Raw genomic sequence first — 12,877 nt, 5'->3', positions numbered from 1 at the left:
CCAGAGGACACGAGACCTACTAAGACATTATTAATTCACAGATCATACATTAACTCAGTAAAAACCATGACATTTTTCACTGTATTCCTTAAATGTGTTTCACTGGTTAATATCTTTCTCCTTAAAAGACAGTATAATTCTACATGGATCAAAATAAATGTGTAATCTATTTATGCGGTGAATTTAGTATCTCACTCTTGAAAATAGATCGCACCAAATATCGTTAAGTATTTGTTTGCTGATGGATTGAGGTATCTGAATTAGATTCCAATTGCCCTTTTTTTCTTCTGATGTCACAAATGCTGTAATATTAAAAAATAAACTTGGATACAGCAGGATAGAAACTTAATGTTGTAAAAACTGGGAGATTATTATTTTTCTTTAAACATGGCATAGAGCTGGGAAAGTTTTCAGGAAAATATTTTCCTTGATGAATTATGTCTTTTCCTCACCATCAGAATACTTTCTGGCTACAAGTGAAGTTTTAATAAGGTTTCATTCAGGGACAGAGAACTGTTGAGTGAATCGCTTTGTCTCAGACACCACCATCTGTGGTGATGCTGAAAGCTGGGTTTGGTGGGCCTGCTCTTACAGAGCTTCATCACCAAGCGTGGCTGGCAATAGGAGGCTGTGGCACGATTCAGGTGGCTGCCTGCCTGTCCGACAGCAGAAATCATATGCTTTCTGTTTCCAAGCCCTCATTATTAAATAGAAGATCCCCCTCTCAGGGGTTTGAAAACTTCACTCCCAACACAATTTTAGGAAATCTATGCTGCACAGAAGGATGTATTCGGTAAACTGTTTGCAACAGGCTTTGTAACAGCTTCTCTTTTTAACTTAAATCAACGTATTGGGTGAAATTTGACCCAGCTCCATTTCTCAAATGTATGCTTTTTTTTCAGCATTAAAGTTTGACTGTGAAGTAGCCATTCTTTTCAAAAGATGGATATTTTACATAGGGGATATCTGAAGAGATAACTGTTAGGTTGAACAGTCAGTGAAAGCTTAAGGGACTATAATTACTGTACATTTAAGATGTAGCTTATTTTGCAGTTTGTGAGCTGAAATCGCCTTCAATGAGTGACTTTCTGTGGGGCCTAGAAAATTCTGGCTGGCTGAAGCATATCAAAGCCATTATGGATGCTGGCATTTTTATTGCAAAGGTAAAGCGTGTAAAATGAGAACAAAACTTGGACTAACCAGATACAGAAAGTGAGGACCAAATCCTCTGCTTGTGGGTAACTTCTGTTATCTTAAGTGATGTTGTATCTGAAAAAAACCCATCTTGCAATGCTTCATATATGAGGAGAGATGGTTCTTCGGTGCTGTTGTGTGGATATTTTTCTAATATGGTAAAAAAAGTTTTGTGTTCTTTTCACTGAAGAATTCGAATCTACTAAAGCCTCTACTAACCTGTATCTTGTTATGCCAGGTATTGGAATGTCCTTACTTTACTTCCTAGCAGTGATTGTCACTGTTTCTTTCCCTATTTCCCCTGCCTCCTCCACTGGTTTCTGGACATTTTCTTTGTTGCAGGTTTCTGTTTTAGGACTACTTCTTCACACGGTAGCTGTAATATAGGAATATTAGCTACTGCGTTATCTCCTCTGAGTTATTTAGTGACCAACTAAATTCACCTCCTAAACCAACTCCTGTGTATTACCCTGGCCAAACTCTCTAGCAGCTTCTACTCTTACATACTTAAGAACTGTTTCAGAAAACAGTTGTTGGCTTTGATAAGAAATTTTCTCCTAATCCCATCCAAAGTAATGCAGGTATTTGTCATCTACCAACAATAGTTTTAATTTTTTTATTACCCCCTTGCTTGTGCTCTGCCTTTTACTGTTTCATTTCTTATTTTTGAGATTACTATTACAATTTCTTATAGGCTATTTTATTCACATGACCTGCTACATATGCCTATATGGATAAAACTTCATGGGATTCCCTCCTCAGTAACTGCTTGTTTCTCTTGTTTTGCTTCTTGCTGCTCAGCAGGCAACTGTAGTTTCTTACCTGAACAGCAGCTGCAGGATAAATGCAGATGTTATTATTTCTCCCAGCCCTACTAGCTTTCATTAGTTTATAGAAATCAGGTCATTTACATTAGCTTTTGCCAACTTTTCCCCGGTGGCTGGTCTTAAAATACTGTCCAAAAAAATTTATCCTTTGTGCATATGCTTGCTAGCCTCGTGCCTCCTCAGACATGCATTTTGACCCGTTCTTACTTGTACGGTTCCCAGTTCTCAGTTGTTGGTCTCCTGCCCACAGGGGTTCTATTTTGGTAGAACTTACTTTTCTCTTGAGATAAACATAGATAATTTATTATTACTCCTCATTCCCTATTAAGCCCAAACTTAACTTAAATGTTTATTTTTCTAAGCAGTATCTTTCCTAACCTATTTTATTTCTCTACATTCTACTTTTAGTTTCTTTAGAAATGACAAAGGCCAAACCCCTTAGAATTTAAAAAGTTCCAAAAATAATGCAACACCAGACTTTGGAGAACTTAGTATGATCTCTTCTTTATGTGTTTATGTATAAAATGGGATCATCTCTCCCCAGTTATTTACATTAGAGATACTGATACAATCTTGCTTATTAGGTATGGAAGTTTACCACAGGCTTCCCCACAAAACTTTAGAAGCATGTCATCAGTGTGCAATGCAGTATGATGTAATAATATCCATGCTAGCGCTGGCATCGGAAGCAGACATTGCTGTTACTGACATTACCATCAAGAAGGGAAATTAAGAGCCATATTGCAAGTATGGCTGCTGTGTTACTGGTATGTGAGTTAGAGCATGAGCAGCACCTGAATTCGCTTTAGGTAGTTGTCTGCCCTGACAGATTGATGTATTTTAATTGAAATGAATCCCACATCCTCCTGTAGTGGAGCATAAACAGGTGATGTTGCAACCACCATATTGCATAGGATGGGATGAGATTAAGACTTTTCAAATGAGGGGAATAACACCCAACATAATTCAAGACCTCTGTGGCAGAATAAAAAAAAAAAAGAACAAGGTTTCCCAGTTCCCAAATTAATACTCTCTCTATTGCGCTGTCTCACTGTTCCTCTCTTACCATTGCCTTTCCTCCTGCTTGTGAAATTTCTCTGACTTTTTCTGTATCTTTAGGCTGTGGCTGAGGAAGGTGTGAGTGTGCTTGTTCACTGCTCTGATGGCTGGGATAGGACAGCCCAGGTTTGCTCTGTAGCGAGCCTTCTATTGGATCCGTATTACAGAACTATGAAGGGATTCATGGTAAGCAGGTTCTCTTTCACAGAGTAAACAAAAATTTTATGGCATCATTTGAGATTAATATCTTTGGTTCTAATGGAAAATAAACTTTCCTTAAATATGCCTTTTTTTTTTTTTTTTTAAAGTAGGAAGGTTTCTATCTGTCCAAGTTAGAGTCTCCCAGTTTCTGTATGAAATGTTATCAAAGGTGGAGATCATATATATCAAAGGTGGAGATTGGGGTACCCATTTATTTTTTTTTTCCTAACCTTGACCAAGCAACTTTCTCACAGCGCAAGGAGCTTCGGTGCAAGCAAGAGTTTGTATGCATTTTCAGAGATCAGCGCTCCCTAGATGTTAGATTGCAATGAGCAGCTATGTTGGAAAATATGTTCGTTTTCCAAGCAAACCAGCACTGGTAAAACATCTAGGAATGCTTATCAAATTACTGGTCTCACATTAAGAGGTTTGAAACATTTTTACATTCTATTTTAGAAAATGATGAATCAAGCTAATTGAAGTTGTATTGAAATATTGGCATCCTATCTGCATCCATGAAGAGTGCTACTTTGTCTTGAGTTAGCAGTAGTGCTCATCGTTCATTATTTTTCTGCTTATTCTAAAAATTATCTGGGATTCTAATACTGCTTGCTTACATCATTCTCGCTTGTCACTTTTCTGCTTATTCTAAGAATTAACTGGGATTCCAATACTGCTTGTTTACACCACTCTTCTGCCTGCTTCAACGTGTGTCCGCTCTGCTCCACAACACTGAATGCAATATTCTCATTTTAGGTGTTAATTGAAAAAGACTGGGTTTCCTTTGGTCATAAATTTAACCACAGGTAAGGCAGTGCTAAGGTTTTCTATATATATATATTTATGTAGTCAGTATCTGCTGGCATTCCAATTTTATTTCCTTGTTGCCTTTCAAAGCATATCAACAGAATGTCCTCAGGAAACCGCCATACCCTTTTCTCCTACTATGTAATTTAGCTGCCTGGAAAAATCAAAGGGAAATATTTTCATATCAGTCTTTTCTGATGTATGCACCCCAGGACTGCTATTGGGAATCCTGAGTACTGCTCTTGCAGTTGCTACGAGCATCGAGAGATCCATGTGAGAGAAAAGTAGTATGTATGTGACTTGCAAAATCCCTTTGTACTCTAGCAGATCTTTCAGTAGTGCCAAGACTTGCCGTGTAAGTCCCTGTTCAGCAAAGTCTACATCTTCCAGGACAGTACTTAATCTTAGGCATGTCTGCAAGTTATCTATTAAGTAAAATATGCTCCTCCTTTTACACTCTGTTCTAATGAAAACAGTAGGATTTGTTCAGAAACATCAGGTAAAGGGAAGAGGAAAGTCACCTATTTGGACAAGTTACTTTGTACATACGTTATGTAAATGCTATAAGGTAATGAAAATGTTTGAAGCCTTTATATATTTAAACATGGATAAATATCCACATATTCTTTCTTTCTTGTATTTCCTTTTAGTTCCTGTAAAAATAAAAAATGCAGTTTTTATATTGGAGTTTAATTACATTATATTGCTTGATTTGAATATAAATTTGTTCTAGTTTCAAAAGACACAACAAAACTTTCAGGAAATCCATGTAGCTCCACACCTGTGAAATTCCAGCAGGAATTACTACATTTAATATGATACTGCCAGATGTCTATTATTATCAGTGGTGGAAGATATTATGAAATGTAATCACCACTGATAGCTTTGGCTTGCAGTACAATGTTGCCGTATTTTCTTTGGTGCATAATAATAGTACAATTAGAAGTTTCAATTTTAGATGTTTATGGAATTCCACTCTGTTGGCATATATATATATGCACATATATACACATGCACACACTAGACAAGCAAAATAATTGTTTGAAAATGCTTCTTCCTATTACGTAGACTTATAATATATTTTTTACTTCTATGTGTTTTATATTTTCAGGCTCCTTTTCTTCATTGCAAGTGGTTCCAAGAGACTTTTTTATAGACAGAGAGTTTGATGTTCACTTGACAGTTAGAGTAGAATGTAAACGTTTCCCATGTTCTAAAAATTTCACCAAGAGAGGGCAGCTTGAAACAGTTTTCTGCCAAGGTTATTCTGTTCCTCTCCTGCTCAGTTTTCTGGTTTTGGGAATGGTCTGCCATTAAGTGACTGTCTAAGATACGTTTTTGTCATTAAGTCATTGCAGTCACTTTTATGATAACTTATGTTACTGTGGTATAACTTTATATTAATAGCATTAAAACATGGCTATGCAGCAGCCAGCTGTTAGTAGCTGTAAGGCAACAAGACACCCGTAAAAGGGTTTTTTTTTTTTTGTTTGTATTTGATAAGTTCTGCCTTCATTCTACTCCATGAATCTTGCATCATTTTTGTAACTAAAAAAATATACTAGTAGTTGAGATTTTAGAAATGAATGCCTGTGATGTAACTGGCACACTAAAAGTGAGGAGTTTATTTTCATTAGTGTTAATTCAGTTTTCCTAGAGGATTTCAGGTTATAATTGAATGTATCTTGTCTTGCTTCAGGTATGGCAATTTAGATGGAGATCCGAAGGAAATATCCCCTGTTATTGACCAGTTCATTGAGTGTGTTTGGCAATTAATGGAACAGTTTCCTTGTGCCTTTGAATTCAATGAGAGATTCCTCATCCACATACAGCATCATATCTATTCTTGCCAGTTTGGGAATTTCCTGTGCAACAGCCAGAAGGAGAGAAGAGAGCTGAAGTAAGAAAGTCTTTTCTGTAGTAGCATGTTTACGTGTGGGGTCTGTGGGTGGTGTGTTGAGGAGTCAGACGTTTGCCAGTCTACACGTATGTGCTTTCCTAAGGCACAGGGTGCAGTGTAGGCTTCTTGGCTGTTGTCTTCTGGCAACACAGATTAATACCAAAAAAAGCTGATCCTCTGCAGCCTGGCTCTGCTGGGAGCATAATCCACGGTGTGCGTGACAGGGATTAGTGAAAACTGACAAGAGCATTAGCCCTTCAGCCATGTGGCCCTACCTGTATTGCAGCATTACCAACATACAAGGCAAGCTGTCACGGTAGCTCTAATACAAGATGATATTAACTCTAGTTAAGTTCTCAGTTTAAGTGTCACTGCTCTTCTGTGTTCTAACTTGTCTTTGGATCTCATGTCAGGAAACTTTAGTGCTGATCTCTTGGATACTTTCTAGTGAACAGCCTTTTTGTCTGGTAGCCCTCCCTAGGACCGAGTCAGCAAACTATCCTTCTGCTCTCTGGCCCCAACGCAATTATGAATTAATCTACCTGCCCTCAGGCCCAAACAGAGACAATAATATCATTCCTGGCAGTGCTGATGTTCATGTCTGTTTCCTGGGGCCCTGGCTCCTCACGTGCATCATGATACCCACTGCTTTTCTCATGCATCCTGATCGCGTCAGCAGCAGTAACGAGAGGAAGGTGGGAGTTACTGGTTGCTGCTGCCATTTGGCCCCTTTCACTGCTCAAAGGCAGAGCAGCCTCGGGGCCATAGTCCATTTAAAATCAAAACCTTCATGGGTCATCATATCCAAAGACCTAACTGCATGAGAAATTGCAGCTCAATGGTGTAGGAGTGCTTTTAAATGCAGGGATCCCTTTGGTGTAGAGATCGGTCTGAGAACTAATTTTATGGAAGTGATCCTCTCCATCTCGCAAAGGAACCCACCTCTCCACCTCCTCTCTCCAGCTGCTCTGGCTTTATGGGAAATGGATTGGATTCTGCCTTTAGTGATCAACAAAGGAATACGGGTCTCTGTTTCTTTTATATTTATAACTTAAGTCTAATTCTGTTAAGGTAGTATAAAGCTGACTGGAAAAGAGTAGCACTAGAATGTTGCATCTAAGCTTTAGCTATACCTGAATTGTAGTAGAGAATTTAATATATTTTTATTTCATATGCTTTTTTTCAGAATCCAAGAAAGAACATATTCCTTGTGGGCTCACTTGTGGAAAAATCGTGCTGATTACCTGAATCCTTTGTACAGATCAGACCACAGTCAAACCCAAGGGACCCTGCGCCCGCAGATGGCTCCATGCAACTTCTTGTACAAGTAGGTAGTATCACTTGCTACTGAGCATTGTAGGATGTGTTAGGACAGAGCAGAGTGCCTCTGTATTTAAGTATTTCTCATTCCATAAGGTAGCTCCTAGAGAGTAAATTCAGTCTCAGATGTAATGTGTTCGTTCTTGTGTGCTCATAGTTAGCCAACACCTCTGCACCATTCCACAATGGAGTGTTAGTCTGAAAAGAAGCTTAAGATTAAAGCTATATTGATAGTTGTGTGTCCTAATTTCGTGGTTACTCACTTCTTCCACTGAGAAACGTCTCTCAGTTCTGTTCTCGTCTGTGGTTTCTAAATTTAAAGTTGCTTCAACTTCCTCCATTCCAAGATTTTGTGATGTTTGTTTGGATCAATTGGTGTCAAAAATAAAAAGGGACATTTCAAGAAATCGTATGGTTTCATTGCTAAAACAAGTGTTTAGTAAAACAAAAAGCAGACCTTCCCTGTGTTGTTATACCTTGCAGTATACAGTTTTACTTGATATTTCTTTTCAAAATGTAACAACATATCATAATTTTAGAAATGTTATTATTGACATTCTGACTTGAGTAATTAGTTGTGCCATTAATCTTAACAAACTTAAGGAGAACTTGAATAGAAATTAATGAAAACTGTGATTGAAGTAAAACTGATCAGTTTGTTTTCCAGTTGCAAGTAAAAGCACCTGTTTAAAAGTCAATAAATATCCTAAATGACAGAAATTGAATTCTTTCATGTCTACTATTCCAGGTCACATCCACTTTAAAACAATTTAAAAATAATCATTAATCATATTCTTCAGCATAGTGGGATTTATAAAAGCAGTACTGATACTGCAGATCCTCCATCGGATGAGTAATCCTGTTGATTTTAATGGAATTGCTTGGGTGCGTACTTGGGTAGGTGGGTGTGTTACTTCCAAGCATGAGCTACCAGATGATAAACTTAAGGGGGAATGTGACTTAAATAGTATACTATTGGGGTAGGAATAATAAACCACCAAGGAGCATGCATGTGCTCCAAAAATACTTGTCAGCTACTTGGCTGGACAGCTGAGGGCAGGTCCCTTGGTTACTTAACCTGTCCGGTGAACTAGTTACATACTCAGAGGCTGGCTGTGGCCACGTACTGCCAGGAAGACAGAAGACAGGAGGAATGCTTGAGTAAGCTATGGACTTACAGTTTGAGTCCTTTCCTCCTGAAAATTAAAGATCAACTCAACTGTTTAACTAAAGGTTTGTCAAATAATTCCATAGAACAGGAAGAGAACTTGCCAACATATATGCTTCATGCAATTTCCATAGGCCAGTTTAAAATGTCAGTTTAAACTTTAAGAGAACAGGATGCCATACTGTTTTTTACTCCTGATTTTTAACTTTTCTTTACAGGGGGAAAAAACCCTGTTAACTAGCTGCACCTCACCCCCCAGCCCCAGACAAAAACAAGCATACAGAATTTCAAAGTTGACTTCATGGGAAGTTAAACAACGGTTGAGAACTAGGATTATGAAAACTGTCTTTAACCTTGGCCGTTTTATAGGTACTATTGCTCTAAAGCCCATAGTGGAGAACAAGAAAACAATACAGCAAAAGTTTGCATTCAGTGAACCATCCTCAGCCATGTGATCTAAGTCAAAGGAACATTCACCTTTCTTCCTATCGTGTACCAGAATTGGTTCAAGCTATGTACATCCACAGAGTTGCATCCTCAGGAGAGAACCAATGCAAATGAACCATAAATCTTACCAAATATTCCGTGAACTTATGTTACGCACTCTAATGATGAATAATCCATGGATCGATCATTTAGGACAACATATGCCTGAAAAAAAAGTGTGTATTTAAATCTTCTGAGGCCACCTCACCAAATGAGAAAATTGCTGACCTTCCTGTCAATTCCAGGTTCTGGAGTGGTATGTACAACCGCTTTGAAAAGGGGCTGCATCCTCGACAGTCTGTTACTGATTATCTGATGGCAGTGAAGGAAGAAACTCAGCAGCTGGAAGAAGAGCTGGAGGCCTTAGGAGAGGTAATAAATGCTTGATCTCGATGCACCAGACTTAACCAATGGTAAATGAAACCCAACTCCACACACTGCACAGTCCCCTAACATGCTACATCCTTTTCCGGCATGAGGATGTTCAGCCGTCATCTTTGTTCTCACATAAACTATGACGAATGTTTTGCATTTAAGATACAACAGTGGACTTCTTTGCTTTAGGGATAAAATTTCACCTGTGTTGGTGCACAAGTACTACTCCTGAAAGAAATGTTACATCTTTCTGTAACTCAGAGGGAACTGTAACTCAGAAAGATTCTGTAATTCAGCATTGGTTTGTGATAAATTGTACACTTCTCATACTCTCTAAATGCAACTAGGCAGTTTTAAAGGGTGCCAGTTGGGTTGGGCTCTGAACTTAGTTTCTTTATTTGTTTTTTAAAAAGGCAGAGACACATAAAGATGACCACTAGGCCCTAAATGCGTCCATGTAATATATACCGTTTCCTTTATTTCAGAGACTGGCAAATCTTCAGAAATCACAATTAAATGATAATAAAGTCAAGTGTAAGCAACAAGACCGAAGCAAACAGTTAGGGCTTTCTACTTCTGACAATAGCTTAGCTAACACTCCCCAGGAGTATAGCAACGATCTGAAATCATTTCCATCCCGGAGCCCTTCACAAGGGGATGAAGATGATTCAGCCCTGATTTTGACACAGGACAACCTGAAAAGCTCTGATCCCGACCTCTCAGCTAACAGTGATCAGGAGTCTGGTGTGGAGGACTTAAGCTGTAGGTCCCCAAGTGGGGGTGGCTGCTTGCCTAGTGAAGACAGTGGCAAGGATTCGGATGAGGCTGTATTTCTGGCAGTCTGAAATACCTTCACAACAGCAAGGATCCAGATGAAGCTGAGTCTGGAATGACATCTTTTCATCAGATGAAGAATGGGAGTGGTCTGTGGCCCAAACAAATAATCCAAAGAAAGGGAACTGTGCAATTGTGTAAGTAAAGATCTAAGCAGAACAAGCCATTACTACTTTTAAGACATAATGCTAAAGAAAGGTAGTATCTGCTGTTACATTTAGTTAAGCCCATGTGGTATTTGTTTTGACTTTATCAATGCTGTACATAATTATCCCTTACTTTGTACATTTCCATAATTATTTAATGTACAAAATAATAGTTCTGTTCCAAAGATGGGAAATCCCAAAGTACCCTCTTACACAGAGACACAAGGTTGAAGATTCATAGTGTTAGCCTTACTGGTGAATCAGTCAAAAGTTATTTTTGTAGAGCCCTTTTCCATCAGACATATTGTGTATATTCTTTACTTTTTTATTTTTTGTGGGAGGTGTTAAATTTTGAATTCCGGTAACTACTTTGCATATTCTCCTACTAGAATCCCTTATGGCAAAGTAAAACTAACAAATGGACATGCTTGCTTAGGGGACAAATGAAGCTTTGATCCTGCAAAAATATCCTTTAGTAAGCAGCTGCTACTGCTGCATGTGAATGCATCCCGTTTGTACTCAACTCTCAACCAGTGTTGAAAGTTCAGAGGTTTCTGTGAGCAAAACTTCAAGGTGTAACAATACTGACACAGCTTTCGTGGTAAAGCATCCCCTTATAATGAACAGTGCAGGGTAGGCAGTATACTCTAGCCCCTTTATGCTTTGTTCTCAAGTCTGATTGATTGTTTATATCCTACCCTTGTTCCAAACCACCTACATAAGACATAAAGGTAAAACTTCAAAGGTAATAAAACCCCAAATTCTCTCGCCTATTGTGATTCCTATTTGAAAATGTTTTATTTCAGTGGGAGTGAAGTACATACACAGTAGAGAGAATAGGGACAAAATCACTTATAAAATCACTTATGAAAACATCACTCCAAATTCAGAATTAAAGGAAGGTTATGCCCATAAAGGAACTGTTATAAAGAATATTTCTTCCGAATTCTATTGTTCAAAATAAACTAACCACAACCAAGGGGTTTTTTTTATCCTCGCACAACATTTCCCTTTTAATATTTGCCAACTTGAACAGAGCATGGCAGTGCTAATTTAAGAAAAAGACTGATTCACCACACCAGAAAGTTAGTCTCATTTGGTTTAAGAATTTTCCTCGTTTTTAAGAGTAGGAGTAATAGCTTTCATAATCATAGGTACGGAAGTAAACCACTGAAAAATCTTTAAAATTTAGGATGTTTTGAAACTCACTAAAAAGGCTTCCATATCGGCATGCAATTCTTCCAAGTTTTTTTGTTTTTTTTTTTAAATTACAGCAAGCAGTTAAAAATATAATTCATATGGCTGCTCTTACCCGCTTGGAGACAATGTGGTATTGAACTCTAGTAAAGCAAAGCAGTAGTAATGTAAGTTTACTTTGATTGCATTTCATACTACTCCTTCAAATACAGACTTACAGGCAGAATTAAATTCTATAAATATACCTCAATTTAGAAGCTTTGGATTTTATTATTCAGTCTGCTTTTACAGAATGGCTTTTCATTCTGTTCTATGAACTTATGTTATTAAAAATGAGTATGTAAACTTCAGTATTATTTATATCCTCTTAAGGGAGCTGCTGTCTTTGAACAAATAATTCAATTCCTAACAGCAAGATTTATCTTAATGTTATACTGGAAAGGCCAGATCCTCAATTTGATAAATCGCTGTAGCTCAATTGAAATAAATACGGCTATACTTTATACTCTGTTGAGAATCTAGCCTTCTCTTTTTTAATCTTTATGAATTTTTAATAAATGAAAGCCCTGATTTTAATTGCACTTTTAAAAATGTTTCATATTTTGAACATAGCCTGTAAAATGTACGGTATTAAAGGATATTTTGAATGGGTTTTCTTAAACTAAAGAAACATGCTGCAAAGTCAGCAATGAAAACAAAACACACAAATATTCTGCCTACAAATGAGTTTGAAAATGGGCAATATTATTGCACATCATTAACATGTAAAATTGTGTATGACGGTATTGTGTCCTATTAGACATGTCTAGAAATAAATGCAGAACAGCAATATATGCAAATTCAAAGCGCTGTCTTCATGTCGCTTATGCAACTCCTTGTAACTAGCTTTACAACTACAATATTACCATATTACCATTTTATATTAAGCCTTTACTTAGCAGCCCTCTGTGATGCGTCTTTCAGTCCTTGGCATTTTGCATTAGCTGCTACTGTTTTCATTGTAATGTATGTATTTGTGGCATTATTAGCCTGCTGAGAAACACTTTCAAATAAACACTTAGGTCACTTAGTGTTACGTTATTTCACACCAGTGAATGAAACAAAGGTTTGCTTTCCCAATTTTTGTAACGCAGTTCTTTGTTTACTCAAGATTCCTTCTGTCAGTGAGATCAGGGGATTTTTTTATCTTCCCTACTTCGATACTTGAATCCAGTAGTTTAAGCTGTGAAGGAATCTACAACTGATAACTAAGAAAAGTGAGGCTCCTGTCAATTGAGTTAATTATATGGGAGCATGTTACACCCCTGTATTATTCTTTGGGGGGAATGTGAAACAAAAAGGATGAGAAAACCACACTATGAAC

General features: G+C 37.6%; 1 protein-coding gene across 3 annotated transcripts in view; it reads left to right on the top strand.

The window, feature by feature from the left end:
- Window positions 1-12,583, top strand: part of MTMR7 (myotubularin related protein 7) — a 51,581-nt gene extending 38,998 nt beyond the window's left edge. For all 3 annotated transcript variants that reach the window (XM_087737670.1, XM_087737668.1, XM_087737671.1), the window contains 7 exons: window positions 1,054-1,163; window positions 3,141-3,266; window positions 4,038-4,087; window positions 5,788-5,988; window positions 7,175-7,315; window positions 9,208-9,334; window positions 9,823-12,583. In XM_087737670.1, the coding sequence (XP_087593796.1) occupies window positions 1,054-1,163; window positions 3,141-3,266; window positions 4,038-4,087; window positions 5,788-5,988; window positions 7,175-7,315; window positions 9,208-9,334; window positions 9,823-10,182 (1,115 nt within the window). In that variant the 3' untranslated portion in view covers window positions 10,183-12,583. The remainder of the gene's footprint in view (window positions 1-1,053; window positions 1,164-3,140; window positions 3,267-4,037; window positions 4,088-5,787; window positions 5,989-7,174; window positions 7,316-9,207; window positions 9,335-9,822) is intronic.
- The last annotated feature ends 294 nt before the right edge of the window (window positions 12,584-12,877 follow it).

This window comes from Nipponia nippon, unplaced genomic scaffold (genome assembly GCF_047370975.1).
Source record: "Nipponia nippon isolate SJK-2023a ecotype South Korea unplaced genomic scaffold, ASM4737097v1 scaffold_6, whole genome shotgun sequence".
Taxonomy (NCBI): Eukaryota; Metazoa; Chordata; class Aves; order Pelecaniformes; family Threskiornithidae; genus Nipponia; species Nipponia nippon.
Note: the sequence above shows the minus strand (reverse complement) of the source record. Positions and strands in the feature narration are given on the sequence as shown.